This window comes from Zingiber officinale, chromosome 1B, assembly GCF_018446385.1.
Source record: "Zingiber officinale cultivar Zhangliang chromosome 1B, Zo_v1.1, whole genome shotgun sequence".
NCBI lineage: Eukaryota > Viridiplantae > Streptophyta > Magnoliopsida > Zingiberales > Zingiberaceae > Zingiber > Zingiber officinale.
Window position 1 is genome coordinate 123,061,258 of NC_055986.1, and position 21,304 is coordinate 123,082,561.

The 21,304-nt window shown below is 36.2% G+C and overlaps 3 protein-coding genes across 5 annotated transcripts; 1 reads left to right on the forward strand and 2 right to left on the reverse strand.

Moving 5' to 3' along the window:
- Positions 1-3: 3 nt before the first annotated feature.
- On the forward strand, positions 4-3,514 carry LOC121976597 (14 kDa zinc-binding protein-like). The gene is made up of 5 exons (XM_042528829.1): positions 4-220; positions 1,350-1,407; positions 2,262-2,351; positions 2,932-3,049; positions 3,133-3,514. Exons 1-5 carry the CDS (start codon positions 84-86, stop codon positions 3,198-3,200), a joined length of 471 nt encoding a protein of 156 aa, XP_042384763.1. The 5' UTR covers positions 4-83; the 3' UTR covers positions 3,201-3,514.
- A 527-nt stretch (positions 3,515-4,041) lies between these two features.
- LOC122041666 (protein ETHYLENE-INSENSITIVE 3-like 1a) lies at positions 4,042-5,213 on the reverse strand. Its single transcript, XM_042601431.1, has one exon. The coding sequence runs from the start codon at positions 5,122-5,124 to the stop codon at positions 4,042-4,044; it is 1,083 nt and encodes a 360-aa protein (XP_042457365.1). The 5' UTR covers positions 5,125-5,213.
- A 1,780-nt stretch (positions 5,214-6,993) lies between these two features.
- LOC121976605 (UTP--glucose-1-phosphate uridylyltransferase 3, chloroplastic) lies at positions 6,994-21,267 on the reverse strand. 3 transcript variants are annotated; one of them, XM_042528841.1, is made up of 17 exons: positions 20,533-21,266; positions 19,614-19,794; positions 19,394-19,543; positions 17,244-17,405; positions 16,953-17,125; positions 16,801-16,867; positions 15,904-16,070; positions 14,690-14,848; positions 13,441-13,532; positions 13,264-13,358; positions 12,844-12,921; positions 10,385-10,480; positions 8,281-8,355; positions 8,115-8,206; positions 7,874-8,036; positions 7,745-7,805; positions 6,994-7,335 (listed from the first exon to the last, which is right to left on the reverse strand). In XM_042528841.1, the coding sequence occupies exons 1-17, from the start codon at positions 21,198-21,200 to the stop codon at positions 7,217-7,219; spliced, it is 2,598 nt and encodes an 865-aa protein (XP_042384775.1). In that variant the 5' UTR covers positions 21,201-21,266; the 3' UTR covers positions 6,994-7,216. The 3 variants fall into 3 exon arrangements, 2 of the variants coding, with proteins under 2 accessions (XP_042384775.1, XP_042384784.1); XM_042528850.1 differs by lacking the exons at positions 6,994-7,335; positions 7,745-7,805; positions 7,874-8,036 and having other exon boundaries at positions 8,120-8,201; positions 20,533-21,267; XR_006110665.1 differs by lacking the exons at positions 6,994-7,335; positions 7,745-7,805; positions 7,874-8,036; positions 8,115-8,206; positions 8,281-8,355 and adding an exon at positions 11,812-12,464 and having other exon boundaries at positions 20,533-21,267.
- Positions 21,268-21,304: the final 37 nt, after the last annotated feature.

Sequence of the window (21,304 nt, forward strand, 5' to 3'; positions counted from 1 at the left end):
AAGAAAAAAAAAAATCAAGGGCGTCATTGATAAATTCCCCATCCAAATATTTGCTCAAGCCGAAATCACGGAAACGACGGGCTATGGATCGGGACGATTGTAAAACCAGCGGCAGAATCGGAGTTTTGTCTTCGCACTTCCAATCTCCACTGCCTCCTCCGATGGCTTCCTCCGAGAAGGACGCTGCTCTCGCCGCAACCCCTTCGGATGGGCCTACCATGTGAGCCATCTGCCCTCACTCTTTGAAAAAACTTTCTTATCTTAGTTTTCTTGTTGGGTCACTGAGACATTAGATGATGCTTGTTCTGTAACTTGGTTTTTGTGGACGATTAGAATTGCAATTTGTGGATTTTCTGTGGATCTATGATCGCCTTTATTCTTGTGATTTCGGCTGATGGTGCTTAGTGGATTGGGGGTGAGGTGAGGGTAGTTGACTTGACTCCTGAGAAGAAGGTTTCAAAGGATGTCGGTTTGCCTATTTTCTTCTGTTTTCCTTTTATTTGAATAGAAAAATGTTTTTGCCTTGCCTGTATCATCCTACGGCTCCTTAATTCTATATTATATATGGTGGATATGGTATTTTTGTATGAGATGATTGTCTTGTTACATGATCACGATGGTCGAATTGATGCAGCGGTTCCTGTTAACCTGTTAAATGAGGTATTAGAAAGATCGAGGGAGAAAAAGGGTTCCAGAGGAGCAAAACGGCTATCCCATAGAAGGTTCAAGAGGGATTTGGGGAAAAGGATCGTGAGTTCTTTTGGTGGGGAGATCTGGAAAAAATGCAAAGAGAGAAGAGGAAGAGGAGGAGCAGGATTAGGATTAGGAGATCTGCAGCAAACAGAGGGAAGGGTAGCAGTATAATAGCATGGTTGGACCAGAAAATTGCATGCCTCCACATCAAACTCTAATTCTTGTCATTTTTATCATTTGGTTTCATATTAACTAGTTTCTTTTGGGTCTTCCTTGGGATATAAAAAACTAATAATGCCTATGATGGCAGATGCATTTTTCTCACTTATTGTACACTTATTATAGTCGGGATTGTAACAAATTGTAGTTTGTTTGTTCTTACATGATTTCAGTTACTAATATTCTAAGAAACCCATGATGATTCATTTGAGAACTGTTCATTCGACTTGGAGTCTAAGCTCCTACTTTAATATAATATCAATATCATATTTAATAATGTTTGTTCACAACTAAATAGCATGCCATTTAGTTTTATTTCCTCATAAGTCATATACTTACACATCTCTTGCACGGTTTTTGTTATTCTTCTTATGCTTTTAGTAGATTTCATATTATATTCTGATTGGCTGATTGCTATCCTAGTTGTTTTTATGCAGCTTTGACAAAATCATAAGAAAGGAAATCCCTGCCAAAGTGGTTTATGAGGATGACAAGGTACTTCATTATGCTCAAAGTCACTCTATCCTTTTTTTTTTTCATTCTTGAAGGATGGACAGAATAAGAAATGAGAGCAAAAAGTCGGAGTTGCATCTATTGAGAGAAATCTATGAGAGACACGTTTAAGATGGTACAACCATGTACTTAGATGACTAATAGATGCTCAAGCTAGGCGATGTAAAATTAGACAAACATGCACATCAAACGAGGAAGAGGAAAATAAAAAAAAAAAGACTTAGTTAACAATAATAAAATAAGATAAAATTTATTTAAGTATAGATGATGATACAGTAGGGGATAGAGCCCAATGACATTCAAGGATCTATATAGCCGATTCCACCTAGTGAGATAAGGCTTGGTTAGAGTCCCTAGATTTTGCACACAATTTTTTTTGTATTTGCCCTCATAAGATTGTTTTCCAATATAAATGCAAATTTACATAATTTATGACTCCAATCTCAATAGATCAATTGCCATTTTGTGTGTTTGCATCAGCATAACTGATTCTATTAGTAGGAGGATGATAAAGCAGCTGTTATACATGTTTTTTTTGTTATATTTTTAATCTATAAGAAGCTTTCTCTTTAGCATTATTTGTCGTATTGATTAAAATCCAAATCTGAAGAATGATGAAGGCCATACCCACAGTTGACACAATTGATTACTATCCTTCAGCACAAAATGAACTCTTCTGTATTATGATCATCTTGCAGCAGTCCTAACTGTAAACTGACTTATATATATATATATATGTTCAATAAGAAGTGCATCTAATTTACCATAACTCATTTTGTCCAAATTGATTCAAATTTTGTTTGGTTATTTGCATATTCAAGTTTCTTTTGTATCAGGTACTTGCCTTTAGAGATGTATCTCCCCAAGCACCAAAACATATTGTAATCATTCCAAAACTTAAAGATGGATTGACTGGGATTTCAAAGGTACCTCTATGTTTCATATCTATAATATTTGGTAAACCGGTGTAATATTTTGCTTTTTTGATAATTGTTTCACCATTGATTTGCATCCAATGATAGTTCAGATATATCTTAGGTTAAACTACAGTTGAATACTAATTATATACTTTCCAAGCTGTTAAATACTAACCATAATACTTTTCATGCTAGGAGTACATATTAATATCTTTGCCGATAGGATAAATCATCACCCCCTTATATTCTTCATTTTTGTGTTTAGTGGTCCGAAGGGGAGGTTTGGCGCAACGGTAGAGTTGTTGCCATTTGACTTGGAGGTCACAGATTTGAGTCTCGGAAACAGTTTTTTGTAAAGCGGAGTAAGATTGCATAGAATAGACCCTTTTCTGGGACTCCGATTGACAGGAGCTTCGTGCACCGGGCTACCTTTTTGTGTAGTGGTCACTTGTGGAGTTCCTCTACATTAGAAATTGTTTATGCATTCACTGGGTGTAGATGTTCGTTAGAGTCAAATTTACCCATCTAATCATTTCTGTTTTGAAATAACTGCTTGTTTTGATCTCTCTTTTGTAATTACTTTTCACAGGCAGAAGAGAGGCACACTGAGATTCTTGGCTATATGCTTTATGTCACCAAACTTATTGCAAAGCAAGAAGGGCTTAATGATGGCTTTAGGATTGTGATCAATGATGGACCTAAAGGATGTGAGCGCCTATCCCATGTCTTCTTGGTAAACAACATGTTTTAAAAGCTTCATCAATTCACTGATCCTGATATTTTTCCTCAGGTCAATCTGTGTTTCATCTTCATATCCATCTTCTTGGTGGACGCCAAATGAATTGGCCTCCCGGTTAGTTACCTTTCCTCAATTTTATTGTTATGGCATGATGTGATCTCGGGTGAGTATCCCATGGTATGGAACCTCTGAAGCATTTCGACAGTTCAGTTTCGCTCTTGATGGGGCCTCAAAATGGATCAGTAATAGCATAAATAATACACATTCGCATCTGGATCCCTTCGATCAAAAGTTGCTTGTTTGCCAAGTTATGCTTAACTTGTCTTTAAATTTATTATATGTGAATCGAACACTGCATCACCATAACATATGGGCGAACTATGCTTATGTTTTTTTACCTGAAGTTATAGGTTCGGTTGAGAACCATCACAAATCTTTGAGTTTCCATTATCATCATTGAAATTGCATATATCAACCAACAAAGAGTAGGAAGTGTATCTAATAAAAAACAGTAGACAGGTCGATCTCGATCTGGATTTTGGTGAAACATTGACTCTGTTTTGGAAATTTTGGGTCTAGCTAGAATATGTTTGCGGCCCCAGTGATGATTTCGATCTTGGTGAAAATTTGACTCTGTTTTAGATGGTGACCGTGTTCTCTCAGTTCCTCTGATGATTTCGATTTTTTCCAATGGAAAACCTAAACATGATGGTGCTGAGGGATCAGTCGAGCCTTTCTCATGCTTGTGGCGAGACTTCCATATTCATTAGACGGCCAAATTTATAGTATACAACAATAATAATAATTAAGTCTCCATGCATCCCACACTAAACCCTAAATCCTACTCGGACTCTTTAGTATATTTCATATAACAAATTAGAAATCATTAACCTTAAAGTTGCTGCTGCTAAGTCGTCATTCTCGTCTTTGTTTGCTATTGTTTTCAGCAAAAATCGACGATCATAAATCCTCGCACCAGTCAGAAAAATCCTCTAGCTGCTTCAGGGCATTTGATCGAGTGAAGGAGCACAGGGGTTCGTCCACATCCATGCAGACTTCAACGTCCTGCCCGTAAGTAGGCTCGAAGAGCAGAGCCTGCTCCAAGATTGGGAACACCTCAGGCTCAACTATATTCTCACCGGCGCCTTCTGTGTCATGATCAAAGACCGCACTCCTCGCCATTTCAGAGCCGTAAAGGTCAGCTTTCTTCTCCACCAGAACACGAGAACCGGGCGGCTGCTGCAGGCTCAAACTCCTCTGGAACAGATTGACGTTAGCGTTGTAGTCGGTCGACGTTGCTCTAGAGGTCAGAGCATGCCGAATTAGATATCCACAGCTGTCGTGGAGTTGGATTTCGTGGGCGTAAGAGATCTGACAGGGAAGGGGAAGGGCGTTGACCTCCGTGGCCGATGAGCGCTGCTGCGTCTGCTGCAGTCGATTGTCGTCCTGGAAGCACTTCTTGAGCTCGTGCCTCATGACGGCGTGGAGAATCTCGATCTCCTTGGCGGTGATCTTGTCCTGCAGTCCCTTGCTCTTCTCCACGAGGCGTTGGATCTTCTCGAAGTCAGGCATCAAGTGCTTGATGACGGCGATCAGCGCGCTGACCTTCCACGCCTTCTTCAGGTCATGCGGCTTCCTGTAAGGCGGCGGGCTGGCGTCCTTGGGCATCCCCGTGTCGGGCCACCACTTCTCCTGCATGGTCGGCCACCACGGCGGCTGCCGGCCCTTGTCGAGCGGGAACCGGCGCTGCGGCGGGTCGCAGTAGGGCATCAGGGCGGAGAGGAGCGAGCCCAGCGTGGTGTCCTGCAACTGCTGCAGCGCGGCGGGGACGGAGAAGTCGGCGGTGATCACGCTGCCGATGAAGTCGGGGCACATCTCCGACTGGTACTTGCTGATGGCGGCGGGGCTGCTCCGGTCGAAGCGGACCGTCTCCTTCCACCAGGAACGGAGGCCGTCGGAGGCGCCGCTCATGGGCTTGCCGCGGTAGGGGACGATGCCATAGACGAAGCCTTGGGCGAGCTCGTGCTTCATCAGCCGCCGCATCTCCTCTAAGATCCGCTCCTGGATTTGCGCCAGCCGCTTCCGCCGCAACTGCTCCTGGGCGTAGTCGACCAAGGCGGCGCGGGGGTCTACGACCTTCTCAAAGCGTCGGCGATCCTTGAGCTGTTTTAGGAGGGCGATGTCGTCCCAAATGCGCAACCTCAGCGTCTCCTCATCCTCCTCCTCCTCCTCCTCCTCCTCTTGCGGTTCTCCATCAAAGAAACTCGACGGCGGAGCGCCGAGGAGGCCATCTAGTTCACCGGAAGCATCATAGTAGGCATCGGTGATCGTCGACAGAGGACTTCCGGCCTCGTTATTTGAGCGTAATCTTTTGATTGCTTTAGGCATCGGTGATCTTACTATTTATATCAATAAATAAATATACAGATGAATCTGCACAATTTAAATGTCCATTTTATTTATTTACCAGATGTGATAGAGAAAAACAAGAATAGAAAGAAAGAAAGAAAAATAACAAATGAAGATTCAAAAAAATTTACATAGTTATTTGATGATCTCAAATTTAAAAGAACATCGACCTTTTCTTTTATCTGAAAGGTTGGCTACCAAGCACGCTCCTGTATGAACTATATAAATTGGGTTGAAATGGAGATGCAAGAGACAACAAATGAATTCATCGGATTTATATAGTGTTGTTGGGGAGATTTGTAAGAATATTATATTAATAATTTTTTCATATAGATATGGAAAGAATTTAACAGTGAATTTTCTCAAATCTACTTTGGATGAAGTGAATCTTTTTTATGATACAGGTACGTTTAAAACTGTTGGCTTTCATTTACTATTTGTGCCCTGGTTCTTTAATTTTTTTGACTAGGTTTTGTGCCTGCCATATTGATAAATTGCTAATTAAAATGGGTTTTTTTTAATTTTATTGAAAATGTTGAATATTAGCTTCAAATGAAACAACGCTACTTTGCTCCACACTTTACTGGAGCATTTAACCGTGGATGAGTTTCAATTTCAGCTAATTAATTAACGGATAATTTTTTTTTAATGACCTAAAAAAGCTAAGTTGATGTACAACTCACTTGCTCGAGTTTTCTGATGATCAATAAGAAATTTTTATAAAATAAAATTGATCGCGTACAAAATTAATTAGTATAAGTTAAATATATAATGTCAACTTAAAAAAATAAAAAGTATCTTTGAGTATTTTGTCATGAATATTCAAAATAGTTACTTTCACCGTCATGTAGCTTATTTATTTGTGAAGAACTTCGTAGTTTCACTATATAAAATTAATTCAGTGTCCTTAATTAAAGATATCGAGAAGCATTGAATAGCATATACTATTAATCATATGTGCCATAAAAGTGAAGGCAAATTAACAAATAGACATATTTGAAAGGGACTAAATTGTTAGTTTGCATGGGTTTCATTCTTAATTTTTCCCTAACTAAAAAAAAAATCATTTAACCATATGGATTAAAGAAAATGCATCTGAACTTGAATGACTTGGAAACATGATTTCCATCTTTATGTAAGAAAAACAATAGTTAGGTTCATAGACATGATTTTCATATTAGAACTAGGATGTTCCATTCTAATTAGTCTCACATGGTGAAGTGCAATGAGCTTTTTCATTTTCTAATAATTTCCTCTCAACTGTGGTTTTTCATCTCATCAATACTTAAAAAAAAAAAAAACTCTTGTCAATGCAAGATTCCGAAGAAGAATTGAATATGCAACCTTACCTTATATTTTATAAAAAGATTATTTTCACAACTCAAACTTGTAATCTCAACAGCAACTTGTTGGTTTGGTTGCACCAAAACTCCCCTCCAACTTTGAAGTAAAAAGTAAATAAAGCGTCCTATTTAGGACGACGAGTTGTCAAATTCCATGAACTTCAGTTGAATTCGCACCAATATGAACATTAAATCATTGGAAATTATCGATACAATTAATGTTGTAAAATATGACAAAATATAACTTTAAAATAAATGAGCTAGGATACGCATTATTTAGCAATTACATACATGAAGTTCAACTTGGGCTGAACTGATGTATCTGCAATCCTTGTGCGCTCGCCAGGTATCAAGAATCCCGTTGTACAGCCAAAACAAACAGGCTATAACTCTACCATTTCCAAATTGATATTCGTCTCACTTGTTTCATACTTCCAGAACCAGCTACCTGTTTCCATCATTTCTTCTGGAATGGGATCTAATTTAACTAGGAAACCTGAATCTGAAAGGAGAGCGTCAGTAGTTCGTGAATAGGTTACTGCTAGCAGGGAAAAATTAGAAAGTGTACAGCAACTTGTAGATGAAGTACCAAATAAGCCCAAGAATTATTATCTGATCATAAATCAAATCATCCATGCATGCTAGTGAGAGTTGGGCATAGTTCTATGTTTTTGGTAGTTTTCTAAACTGAACCTGACCCACAGCATATTGACACTTCCAAACTAGATCTTCAAGTTTGATTAAGTTTTAAATTAAATAATGGAAAAATGATTTTGTATTGCCTGCTACACAAATAGACATTCAAACATGAAGAAAATGTGTTGGACACGTCTATTCCAACAGTTTGACAAACAGCATAACCACACGAATCAAAGAAAAATGTAGGGGAAAGCGTGCAAGTTTATAGCTACCTGAATTTTCTGGGATGATACGCATTTTATGACCATCTGGGACAATAAATTCATGGCTTCCCTGTAAAAACAAAGTCATGATTTGGGGTGAACAAAGAATGAATCAAAAATAATCCCTGCTTTACAAACCTTCAATACAACATCAGTGGCCTCAAATTCTGCATTTCCATGAAGAATGATTTTCAAAGTCTCCATTCTTTGAACATCATGTTTCCAGTAAACATTGTGTGAAGACATCCAATCAATTCCATTATTCAGAACCTTGACATTCTGCAGCTTACACCTTCCACATCTTCCACGAGTATAGCGTGTGTCAACCAACAGTTCTAAAATCTAAAACGCAAGCATGGCAACTAAACTATTGACTTACCTTTGTCCATATTGCAGTAATGGCTCATCCTTTTGATTAATCTTTGTTGAGCCCATTATGTTTTCAGCAATAATTATAAGGCTTCCACTGAGCTGAGATGCAAATTAAGATAATAGTAAATTTTTTGGAGACATCAACTGATGAGTAGGGAAAATGATAGAACTACCTGAACATTTCTCCAAAGAAATTCGGCCACCTCTATTTGCAGCTCAGAACCTTGAGATATGGAACCACCATAGAACTGTAAAAGTTAAGAAAACAGGGCTGACTAACTGAGACTCGCCATAAGGCTATACACAATGCAGAAAAGAATGTGATATCCTTCATTAAAATATATATGTAAATAGGTTGGAGGAAAATCTGCAATCTGCACAAGTTATTCACTCCAAAGAGAAATTTTTTATTATTGTTCCATAGCAAAGCTGCCACAACATATCCAAGGGCCAAAATGATACTAATGAAAAGCATGTTGACCTAAATCCATATGGATAAATTATATGAAACAAAAAGGTCCACCATGTTAACAATTGCTAAACAAGTTATTACACGGGATGAATCCTTATTATGATGTCACAGTCTTGACAAAATTGCAATATGGTGGCAATAGTTTAAATTGTCAATTGGTATTGGTTCACACAATCGGAACGTACAGTTCTAACAATCGATCTCTATTGATATTGTGCTGGCAAATACATGTCATTATGTTGTCTGTGCTAATACACTTTCCGTCATACTAGTGAATACATGCATGTCTCAGCCGGTAGTATCCAAATCAATCAAGACAGAAATTTTCTTCTTATGGCATCCTTTGATTTCGTATGCCAATCTGGGCAAGGAGATTAACAGAATAAAGTGAGGGGAGGCAAAGAGGGTAAACACCAATTAAAGCATTTGTCATATCACAGAGTGATGTTATAGTCATAGAAACCCAGATGTATTTATATTTTTATATTTGTGTCTATTTTAATTTTATTTGTATCATTTCAAGTCAATGTCCAACTCTCAGTAATCAATTGAATATACTTGTGTATATAAGTACATTTGAAGAAATTAATTTTAGCTCAGATGTCTTGAAAGCATTATTTAATTTCAGTCTTGTTAATATATTTATTATATTTTTTATAAGGTGTTACTCTAAAATATTTATTTAATTACCTTTCCAATTGTTATAGACTTATCCTGAAGGTAAACCAAGTGATAGAAGAGAATTATAATATTAGAACTCATTTGTACAGATCTCATCACACTTCAGGAATGAAGGCTGTTTTGACTGAAAATTGAATTCCTACATGGAAGGATACCTTCAAAACGTGACAGTAGCCTTTAAATTGGATGGTATAAATGGCTTCTATTATCCACTTAGGAGGAACTTTTAGAATTTGCTACATGATATGGCTTCCAAGTTTACTAAGAAATACAAAGCAACAAAATAAACAATTTGACTAGCCAGAGCAGATCTTTCTAAGCACCTAGCAAAGATCATACATTTCAGATTATGCAGGAAAAATCATCTTGGGATGAAAATCTTGAATAATCTATCAAAAATAAGTATTAGCAAAGATAACCTCTTCATTTAGAACATAGTTCAAATAGTTCACAATAAATGCAGAAACTGCTTCAGTTGGCTTTGATAATATCCTAATTAATGGGGAAATAACCAAATCATATGTTTCTGTTTTCTGTTTCCTGAATTTTCCAGGGACAAATACATAGCTCACGAGTTAACATGAAAAGTGGAACATAACACAATATCAAGGGCAAGAATGGAAAGGCATTTCAGGATGTTTTATCTTCTCTCTATATTTCTCTGTAGCAACATTTTCCTTAAGCTGAAGATGGCAACTTTTGAAGAAACAAAAAGCATAAACAATTCGCTTCTTTCTATTACCGGAAAGACTTGAGTGTACATACACTAGTATGCAACTATCACCTATTAAGGAAAAGCAGGCTGCCGTCCAATAACTTGTGTATTTGATCTCTACAGGACAGCAAACATTAACTCAACACTTAAACATAGTATCACTCTATTCTCAATATGGTGATAGAATGAATTGTGGATATCTACATTTTCTAAACTAAAAGAAAAAGATCTACTAACGCATAGTGAAACTCATGCTATTTCAGTACAGCATATATCCTAGTTTATAGTACATTGATTTAGACACAACTGCCATAGAACTTCTGACCAACCTGATGTTGAAAAGATAATATGAAATAGTTATAAGATGAAGTTAGAGCAATTGATTATTTGGAGAACATGTTGAGCATACCTTCTGTCTTGTAACCTGCCAAACTGGACCTAAAGCAGGATGCAGAAAAATAAGAAACGGGGGCCCAGAATGTATATACTTGCTGTTGTCTTTAATCTAAAATCAAGAAAGAAGAAACACACCCAATAAGAAGCTCATTAGAGAAAATTATATTGAAGCAAGGAAACGTATATAAACAAGAAAAGTCATTAAACATAGACAATGGTCTTAAACCTTTTATTTACAGTCATAATATTCTTTGTTTCTCTCTGTCTTTGGATAATTATCTAGGACGTAATCCTAGAGGTAAGAAACAACTTTTTCATTGACAATAGCTAAAATGTTAGGCATATATTATTATCTAATACTCCAAGTGGTATGAGGATTTTAAGGACCAAAAGAGAAATGCATTTTTTTAGTTGGCACCAAGTGTCCAATTTACGCCGCCGGCCCCACGGATATTTCCCACCGGCCATTAGGGTAAATCAAAAAGCACTCATAGCGGACAGCTCAGTCTAGTGTTCTTAGATCAACACCCCATTAAAGGAAATTCATCCGTTAATTCGCCGAAGCTAGGACTCGATCCTTAGATGCATGGGAACTGAGAAGGCGTCCTGCAACTGCACCATTGTATATCAAACTCGATCCTTAGTGATCTGGTGAGAGATGCATGTTGATTGTACAAATAATGGTATTCCATTACATAAGCTGAATTTCTTGAATAGTGTTGTCAGATCACTAACAGAAAACTAAAATGAGTCAGTAAACAAAGAAAATTCATTTTAATACAAATTTTCTAGCAAGGCATAAAGTTGATTTAACACCGAACGCAAAATATCAATAAAGTGATGAATCAGTTAAGCAGATTAGTGATAAATCTCTCAAATAAATTGGAAAAGGTGGACAAAATATAAAACCTTGATATGAATCTGAAAAGTCAATAACTCGATTAATTTGGAACAAAGGATACAAAGGGTTAAGTTTTCTAAGCATTTATAGACCATCATTGAGCACAGGTCAGTAAGAAAGGAATGAAAAATATAGAAGCTTTAAGCGTCATAAGGTTTACTGAAATCCTAAGAACGGATACACTGGAATCTTAAGTCCAACTTTTCAATTGAGCTAAAAGGAAAGGTCCTTAAATATACTGAAACAAAATAAGTAGCTCGTTTCTTTTATTGAAAATTACCTTCAGAGATTATCAACTGACAGATTTAGACAGCTAAGAAAATTTAACATAATTTCAACTAGTATTCATTCACATTTGCACAAGTGAAACTATGTCACCAATGGACTGAAACAGGGTTGACACCAACCGTTACCCTTGTATCTCATATGCCCCTCGAAACCAGGGTTATATTGCTCCTATGGGCATTACATTGGTATGTGCTGGGTATCTAGGGCTAAATAATGAGAAACAATAAATGGAGAAAAAAATCAGATCCTACCTCAACAATACAACTGATTGCTTGACCTCCAACATGAGGACCTTGACGTAGCCAATCTCTTATAGACACAAGTAATAGAACCAAACTGTCAATTGCTGCTAATCATGTAGTTGCCAGAATAAATCTCCATTGGCTCTCACTTCTCGAGCAACAATTACCCCTTGTTTTTATTTAGAAAAGGCACAAATCCATAAAAAAAAAATACAATAAATTTTAGTAACCCAAACCCATCAAACATCATCCTCTCCCTCTCACTCGTCGAGTTAGCTACATGAATAGCAAGGCAATATCACTAGTAATAATCAAACTAACTAATTTAAGGCCAATATTTTCTTTGGTATTATCTACCCTTTACATTTTCTACGCCAGTAGATTCAACTTTTCTAATTATTGAATTTGTTGGACACCTTGAACACATCAATACCATCTCAACCTATTTCCTCATTTTATCATTATTGAAGCTACACCTACTTATTCTTGAACATTAGTAATGTTCTATTTTCTATTTTATCCCCTCCTAGATATCAACAATGATCCATAAAAGTCATACAACCACAATTGAATTTTTTCCTTCTTTTCCCACTTTCACTTCTTCCTTCCTTTTCCTCCACTTCTGCCTTCCTGCACTTTTGGCATGGCTGATTTCTGTCCACCTGTATGTACACCCGTATGTACATTGAGGATGATTAGCATTGGTGCACTATAAGGTGAACAAAACTGAACTGAGAAAGATTGTCCTAGTTTAAGCATTTAATAAATATGCATGCAATGAACCATTATCTGAGTGCTAGAAATTCACAAGGATGGCATCACATATATGTCTATATCAATCTATATTTCATGGCTAGATAGCAGTGTCAAGAAACATCAATAATAATACAGATAAATAGTTTATGCAGGACAGAATTCTTGGATGAAGGCAAAAGGATGATAGAATACAATAGCAGTACTCTGCTAGTTCAAAATTCATATAAGATTGTTTACTATAAGAAAAAAATTCTTTAATCAAATCAACTTTAACAAATGAAATACCCTGGGAATTTGTATATCACAAACTGAGAGAAGATCATATGCATTTCGCATGACATCTAAAAGTGCTCCATCTGGGGTCTGCACCATGAATTAAATTTAGTAAGAATTGGAGTACAAATACAATCTAAAGATAAACATAGAAACAATCAACTTTTACTTGGAAAATACATTTTGCTTAACAGGGAAGATAATTGTAAGTTCTCCCTCTCTCCAGAATATAGTCAAATGTATTAGGAGCTATTCTAGGTCATGCTTTTCTCTACCATTGTATCATCTACCTTACAAATTATGAACTATGAAGCAAATGCAATGCCCTGGCTTTAGTGGTAAACCATAAGTGTCAGTTAACAAAGACAATAAATAGAAATTCACTGACGGAATTCAACAATGTTATTACACAAACATTTTAATTTCACAAACCTGGTGCAATGATTTGTCCATGTGTTTCCTTTTCTTTTTAGCTGACGAAGTGACCCTTCTTCTTTCATTATACACAATAAATGTATCCAGAACAGCTGTAAAGAACATAATAAATCAATTTTTTGTAGCAATATATGGATACTACAGAAAGGTCACAAAAGCCTAATGACCTCGTACATTCAATATCTTCCTGGCACCTTGAGTCATAAGTATTCAGAAAGTTGTCAGCAATATTTTGCATTGTACATTCAATCCTCCCCCCTGATGCACTGCTTAATGAAAAGAACTATGAATGGTAACTCATGTACAATGAAATTACTGACATTAGAAATAGTGATCAAGCTTTCTGAAATAACCATTAGTTCCTCAACATAACAGAAACAAGCAAATTCGATCTTAGATATATCAACCCAACTCTAAATAAAGTACTTTTGCTAAATCAAAAATTAGCCACTTCAGGGCAGAATTCATGTTAGAAAAACTGATGGTCGGACTATCTCATTAATATATGCTAGCACAGTAATTAAACCTCATCAAGTTAAAGCAACAATATTGATTATGTAGCACAGTGATCAATGTTCAACGAGATTACAGAATGATATTCATGTTGTACGACAGTGGTCCCCCATAAGATCTTACAATGCACAAAAGCCTCTACTATTTGCAACAAATTCACTGTTGTTGAAAAGCAAAGTGTAATGCTAATCAATTGTTATATCACAGAAATTAATTAAGGATCAAATAGATATAATTATCAATTAATGAGAGTTTGGTTGATCAAATTATGATTTTACAATTGAAAGTTATTTTAAAGCTAATTTAGTGGTTAAGTGTGAATTAATTTAATTTCACTTTGGGCTCAAATCAGGTTTGAACCAATCTTAAATTGATTTTGGTTTTATGGCTAAGACAGATTTGGAGCAACTGAACCAAATGCAATGGTACTTTAAATACCCTTAATCCTCCTCTTCCCCTAATCTTGTGAGATGCCCAAACCCTTCCCTGTTTCTATTTGGCACACGACACCAGCAACCAAACCCCTCCCTATTTCTTGTTCAGCGCAGCATTGAAGCCCCATTTATTCCTCCTTTAACGGGTAAAAAACCCAGAAACCCAAGATCCCTTCCTCCTCCATTTTATCTTTCCTAGTAAGCTCACACATTTATCTTAGCATTTTCATCTCATAGGAATCAACACAAAGAATGGTTTCTGACACAACAAAGGAACAAAACAAAATTAGAATAAGGAAAATAATATCATAGCTCACTGAGAAGAAACCCAATAGGAGATATTCAATTTTTTAGGAAACACATAATTACACTTTGTGGCACTGCATCATATAGCAAAAAACCATTTGTAAGACAATATAATCCATTGAACTGTAAAACTGCAATCAAATTGCCAAAAATATCAATGAGTGTTTTACCTATGCTGAATACCATGATGATCCAAATATGAAACTGGCTTCTTCAGATTCACTACCATTCCTGGCAAGCAATTTGTACCTTGAGATGATCCAACTTTTTCAGCAGCTTTCAGATCAATATAAAGAATGTTTGTGTTTGCAGGAAACTGAGACTGGAAACTGGATCAGAATGACAAAAAAGAACCATTAATTTCAAAAAAAAAAAATCATGTTGATTTACATTCAACTTAATGAACACCTGCCATTCAAGTGAAAATCATATGTACAATACCATAGATATAATCTAACACAACTGTAAATGGTGTTCATTTATTGTACGGAAATGCATATATGAAAGCGTGTGATCCTTGTTTTAAAAATAGCATAAAAAAACACAATGGTAGAACATATATAGTTGAAGATTTTATAAATACAAGCAATTCATAAAATATTAGTTTACACATATCACCTGGTATATAAGAAAGAAAGAAAAGAGAATAAGAACAAAGTTTCTATCACTCGTTAATAAGAGAAAAATTTAGTCTCTATGTAAAACACTTCCAAATTTATGTGCAAAGGAATCACAATCATCCTTCAATTCCTCATGGCCATCGCAGTCCTCAACCTCTAATGAAACAAATAGCGCTTCATTAGTTTTCTGTTTGAGCAATGATATAAAGTAATAAGGGGGAAAAAACAAGCAAAGAACCCTGCTAAGTTGATTCGTTAATCTTGGCTGATCTTAAGAATGTGACAAAGCTAATATAATTTCTGTTTTAGCAGGTGGATCAATCTAGCAGGTTTGGAAAGTAGAGTTGGCCAGCCTGTACTGGTTATTCATTGCCAACCTGTCTCATATGTAGCAACATGCACTGCTCCCCTGATGAGAACCAGTAAGAATACTGAATTTAAACTTTGAAACCTCAAGGAGAAAGCTGAAGTGGTTGTGGTATGCACTAAGCAGGTATTCAGGGTAAGCAGTCTGCCCAAATGAAGAATTGTGCTTTAAAAAGGATGAAAGAAACAAATTATCAAGAGCTATTTAAAGAAGGATCTATGTTTAAAAGCTTTATCTTCCCTCTTCGATGGAAATCAATTATAAGACTAGAAACTAATGACTCCACATGCAACAATTCTTGCCATCTGAAGCAACTTAACTGAACAAATTATTGACAAGAAAAGATTAACATAATATATTTGCTTAGAACACTTAATGAAACTAACATCAAGCAAACCTGTTGAATGTAATAGATGATTCCATTATGCCAAACTTCTCAAACTCAGTGTACTCAATACATGTAATACCATAAGACCACTTCCCGTCATGATTTTGTTTCTCAACAAGAACATTGATTCCCTCTGTTGCTCCTGAATTTCTCTGACAGGAAGCAAAACCTAATTTCTGCAACACTATGAATGTCAGGCAAAAAAGACGTTTAATTATTTCCATATGAACCAGAATTATTTTCCACTCAATTTTTTAAAATAAGATACTAGAAAAGAGATCATTCTAGTAGATGGGTTCGATAGAACTCATGTAATAGGTACGCACTGAAAAACAAGGTCTTAGAACAAACCATTTTACCAGTCCTTAGGTTAGCTAAACAGAAATATAATCCAAAGTCCAGCATTTTTAAAAATATTAACCTGCTATAATGTTGAATATAATTTCAACAGTTATTGTTGAATTTAATAGTTGCAAACAAGATGTGCTAAATGTTTATGATTGCACCCTGCATGTTTGAATATAGCCACATGTATTGTTGAGAGACATCCATTCAGATCAATTATTGAATTCATACTTACCATTCATATAGGTGCACTAATTAGATATACATTTCTTAGAAAAAAAATGCACATATGTCCCAGATTAATTTTTGAATTTTATATTTACCACTTCAATATGCATTTAAAAAATTCAGAAACTTGCAAATAATTTATTATAATTAATTCCAGTCAGTTAATCATTAGCATATAAAAAAAATATACTTGTAAATAAAAGTTACAATGTCTTGTATTTCAAACATTTTATCTATTCGTTCAAATGTATCCTTGCTTTCCGTTACAGTATAATTCACACTATTAGCAGTTAGGGAATGGTTGAAGTATTAGAAACTTTCATATAGCATTACCTTGCCATAATGCAGACCAAATCCCGCCAATGCCAGAAGTGTCAAGTCAGTGGCAGCCACAACATTACTGTGACAGGAAGACAACAAATCAAACACTAATAAGACAAGCAAATTATGAAACTTGATTGTTTTCGACAGAGAGAAAAAATAACCTCACTTGTCGAATGGTAGCACCTTTTCTTCCGTGACCATAGAACCACTGGAATATGCATTTGTCATGTGCAAGCTTCCAGATAGCACCATGACCACCAGGTTTGCAGACCAGAGAAAGTGGTCTTGTTATCAACCACTGGCCATTTTTAGCAGTCAAAACTGGCACCAAAGGCTTGGGTATTTACAAACAGTCAGACATGTGGTGGCATTAATAAGCCAACTATAGCAATTAACTTACAAATCCTGACAAACTTTTTAATGAAGAACAGTAAGAATACTTCATATTATACCTGCTCAAAAATCTGAAAATTCTTTTGGCTTCTGCCAAACCATTGGAGTTTTTCACAGAGTGAAGTTATGTGATTATGATTGTTCTTCACCGAACTTGTCATAATAGCAACAGGAGTAGTACATTGTTTCCCATAGATCTTGAAATATAAGAACTCTCTAGCCTGGAATTCAGCAGATGATTATAATTTCAGTTAGTGCTAGCCAAGATAACTTTTTTGGTTAAGACAAAGTACAAAGAGCAAAAATTATAATGGAACTCTTATTTTTCATCATCATTGGCAAGCTTTTGTTGAAATTATCAAAGGAGGGCATCATTCGTTGTTAGCCACCAATATGCACCTCCTTGAACTAGTTTGGACAAATTTCAATTCATCCAAAAAAAAAAAAAAACTTAAGCCGCTATCTTCAACCTTCAAGGTTATCTCCTCCTCCGTCACCACCATCAGGCCATGTCCAACGTCATCACGTCAAAGCCCTCTCCTCAAGTTCCTCACCACCAAGCCATGCCAAAGTCTTCTCTTTCTCAAGGTCCTTGTCACAAGACACTCTCCTACTTAAGCTAATCTCCTTCACCATCTTGTTCCTACCCTCACCTCAAGATCCTCGCCACTGCTAAATTTTCCTTTAATTTCAATTCATTATTTATCAAATGTCTTCATTGTTTGAATTAATTGATAATAGTATTTAACATTTATTATGTCAATTGAATAATAAACATTAAGTAAAAATTTTACTGTTAAATTATGAACTTTAGATTTAATTAATTTATAGCAAAACATCTTTAAGAAATGGATTTGATCAAATTTGGGGTTAATTATTACTTCAACTAAATAACGCTAAACTAACTTTTTTTATCATTTAATATTTTTTAAATATTTAAATATTCAGTAAAACTAATACTCAGTATCACATCTTGAGTCCTCCACAATGTAGTGGTCCTCCATATCCCTTTATCTATCATCACAAGCATTTGAGATTTGTTTCTATGCTCATTAATGTTTCTGAGATACTTTACTTTGGGTTGACTTTAAATGAAACTTACCCTATTTTAATTTAGACTACTATTACCATCAATTTCCACCAACATTTTGTTGTTATATTTGCTCCATCTCATGCTTTTCATATCATGTCCGACAAATAGGTCAACTAGTATCCAACTCAATTGTCTTCAAATTACGATGACAGTTTGGTGTGTGTGTGTGTGTGTATCAAAGAAACCAAAAAAACCAAAATTATCTTCTTTAATAGTAAGAATATTTGTGATTCAATTTACTCTCAACAACTCAATATTTATAGAAATTTATGTTAAAAATTGCAATATGACAATTCAATTTGATATGTAATTTTCTAAAACCAAGATTTGATCCATAAGACATATAATTTAATATATATTTTAAAAAATTAGATCAAACCAAACCAATATACTCCAATTTGGTTTACATGATAATAATTCAATTTGATTAGATCTTCGAAGGAATAATATAGAAAATTTTGGTAGATCTAATTAAGTTTGGCTTGGCTCGGTTCAAACCAAATGAACACCCAAATTATAGGTCAACATGTTACAGAGAGGAAGAAGTACAAAGGAGTGAAACTCCACCTCTTAGTTCCATATTGCTAAGTGGTCTATATGGCATGTGTTTACGCTGAATATTAGTAAGACTGTCGTGTTCTTTAATATTCAATTACTTTCAAATTGAGTATTTAGCATAATGAAACAACTGAAACGTCTACACTTAAGAATTATTTCTCTGTACAGCCAATATGATTATTTCATTACATTTTATCCATCACCCTCCTACAGTTCTACTAATCCCCTCCAACAATATTGAAAACCAAGTGCATAAAATAATCCAAATAAACTACAATAAATAATGTTAACTTTAATATCCACTCTATGTATCTATATAACCTGTAACAAATTTTTTATAAAAAAAATGCCATGATATGCTGATCATCCTGATAGTTTTTGTCAAAGGGAAATGCTAGATGGAAAGACTATGTCCATATCTTTCTAATTTTATAGAATTTCCTTCTAATGTGGCAAAAAGTGGAAGTTAAATTTAACTAACAACACATAGAGCAGTCAGTTACTAATTTTTATTCTTCCAGAAGTACAAGAGTGAAGAGTAACAGCAACTATTTGTACCTGGAGATCCCTAATTAAACCTTCCAACAGAGTTCGTCCACCAAAAGGAAGCAGTGCTGCAGGAAGGCATTCACCTGAGTCAACATCAACCAATCCAAGACGGTCCCCTGCACCACCAAGTGGATAGATTTCACCTAATTCCGGTAAACCCTACAGTCAACAGCAATCAAAATCAAAATTTCAAACTCAATTGTTAAAGATAATTAGGGTTTAAGCTGACCTCAATTCCCCATATAGCAGCTTGATATGCATCCTCTGTATTTTGCAGAAGATCTAGTCCTCTAGGAACATGAAGATTTGCATGCTCACTTCTTTGGACATTGTAAAAGTTTTGATGTGAATTCCTGTACTTCCCATCAACTTTTGATGATGAAAGATGCCGTAATGCTCTTGCTTGATATCTAATATAGGAAGAAATAAAAAGTACAGTAAGAATTTGGAATCAGCTATTAAATGAATGAACAAATGCATCTAGGTTGTCATTCCTTGTATTCAATCAATTTCAAGGTCCAAAATGTTTAGTGATAAAACTTAGCAAGGTATATGTATTTTAACTAGATAACCAGAAATTCACCTTCACCATATGCCAATGCATTATCACTTATGAAGACTAAAAAATAGATGAATTTACAAAACCCAATATTTTATGGATTTCAAATGAGAAAAGAATCAGTTCAAATAGTTGTACACTTGTATTTCAAATGCTTGTCAACATCCTAAATCTCACCATAAGCGATAAAAAGATCCACCAAACAAAGGCCATTTAAAGTGAAATATCCGATTGCTATATACAACAAAATCTTAGTTAATCTTTCATGAAAAGATTTAAGTTGAACATAAATGGAAAGAAATATATTTGAAATCACTGAGTAAACCCATCAGAAAGTCATCGCTTCTATTTGAAAAAAAGTCATTTAAATTTATCCGTGTTAAAATATAGCCATAGATATTCCTCCAAGACAAGAAAGTTGTACTTACAAAAGAATAAAGACAATACCCTGCTCAATCAGATTTCCAGTTCCATGTTTCATCAAATAAATGTTATCTATCCTTTGCAAGGGACATTTTTATTTTATTACCTTTCTTGTTGCTTTGAGTTCTTCCATTCGCGATAAAGATAATGAACAACTAAAACTCACCCAATAATCCCTCCAATGCAGTCATAGAATTGCTCAATCTCCGCCAGAGTCTTCAAAAGCTTCTTCAACTGGTTAAACTCGACGTCCCCAATTTCCCCCTCTGTAAGTCCGTTTCCACCCAACTCAGTATCATCCAAGCTCCACTTCTCAACCACATCCGCCAGCGCATAGAATGCCCTCCGCAATGTGCTTCCTGCCGCCTGCCGCATCTCGCTGGCCCACTCCAGCTCCATCCCAAGCACGTGCTCCTGGCCGGCAGCGACCAAGCATTTGAGCAACAACACCTCGGAAGCCTCCAAGCGATCCAAGAGCGAACTTCTACGAGCTCCAAAGAAACTCCTAACCCTAGAATCGGCATCAATAATGGAGAGACGCTTACGGAGACTACTCTGCCCCCGGAGTCGAGAGCGGAGGGCGTCCAGGCGGGCGATCTCCTCATCGAAATCGAACTCGGGCGCCGACGCCTGCTCAACAGGAACAGTGGACACTCTGGAACAAAACGAAGAAGAAGAAGACGACGGCGAGTATGAGCTGGAGGACGGCCGGCGGAAGAGAAGGGCACGGCAGTGTGGAATGGGCAAGGGAAAGAGGAAAGAAGATGAAGAAGAGGATGTAGGTTGTGTGGAGAAGACGGGAGCGCGGAGGTAAAAGGCGGACGACGCCGCCATGGCGAAGACAACAGGGAGAAGAGGGAGAAGAAGAGGTGCGGTTTGAAATGGCACGGGGGATGGGGACGCCGACTGGATAAGAAAGGCAACGCCGTGTCGGTACT

Bases quoted from the DNA above. Each gene is read 5' to 3' on its own strand.
- LOC121976597 (XM_042528829.1), top strand. From the start codon at position 84: ATGGATCGGGACGATTGTAAAACCAGCGGCAGAATCGGAGTTTTGTCT. The intron at 221-1,349 runs GTGAGCCATCTG...GTTTTTATGCAG, and splicing joins CCTTCGGATGGGCCTACCAT to CTTTGACAAAATCATAAGAA. The intron at 2,352-2,931 runs GTACCTCTATGT...TACTTTTCACAG, and splicing joins GATTGACTGGGATTTCAAAG to GCAGAAGAGAGGCACACTGA.
- LOC122041666 (XM_042601431.1), bottom strand. From the start codon at position 5,124: ATGCGGCGGCTGATGAAGCACGAGCTCGCCCAAGGCTTCGTCTATGGC.
- LOC121976605 (XM_042528841.1), bottom strand. From the start codon at position 21,200: ATGGCGGCGTCGTCCGCCTTTTACCTCCGCGCTCCCGTCTTCTCCACA. The intron at 13,359-13,440 runs GTACGAGGTCAT...TGTTCTTTACAG, and splicing joins GTGCCAGGAAGATATTGAAT to CTGTTCTGGATACATTTATT. The intron at 7,336-7,744 runs GTAGCTATAAAC...CTCTCCTTTCAG, and splicing joins TATCATCCCAGAAAATTCAG to ATTCAGGTTTCCTAGTTAAA.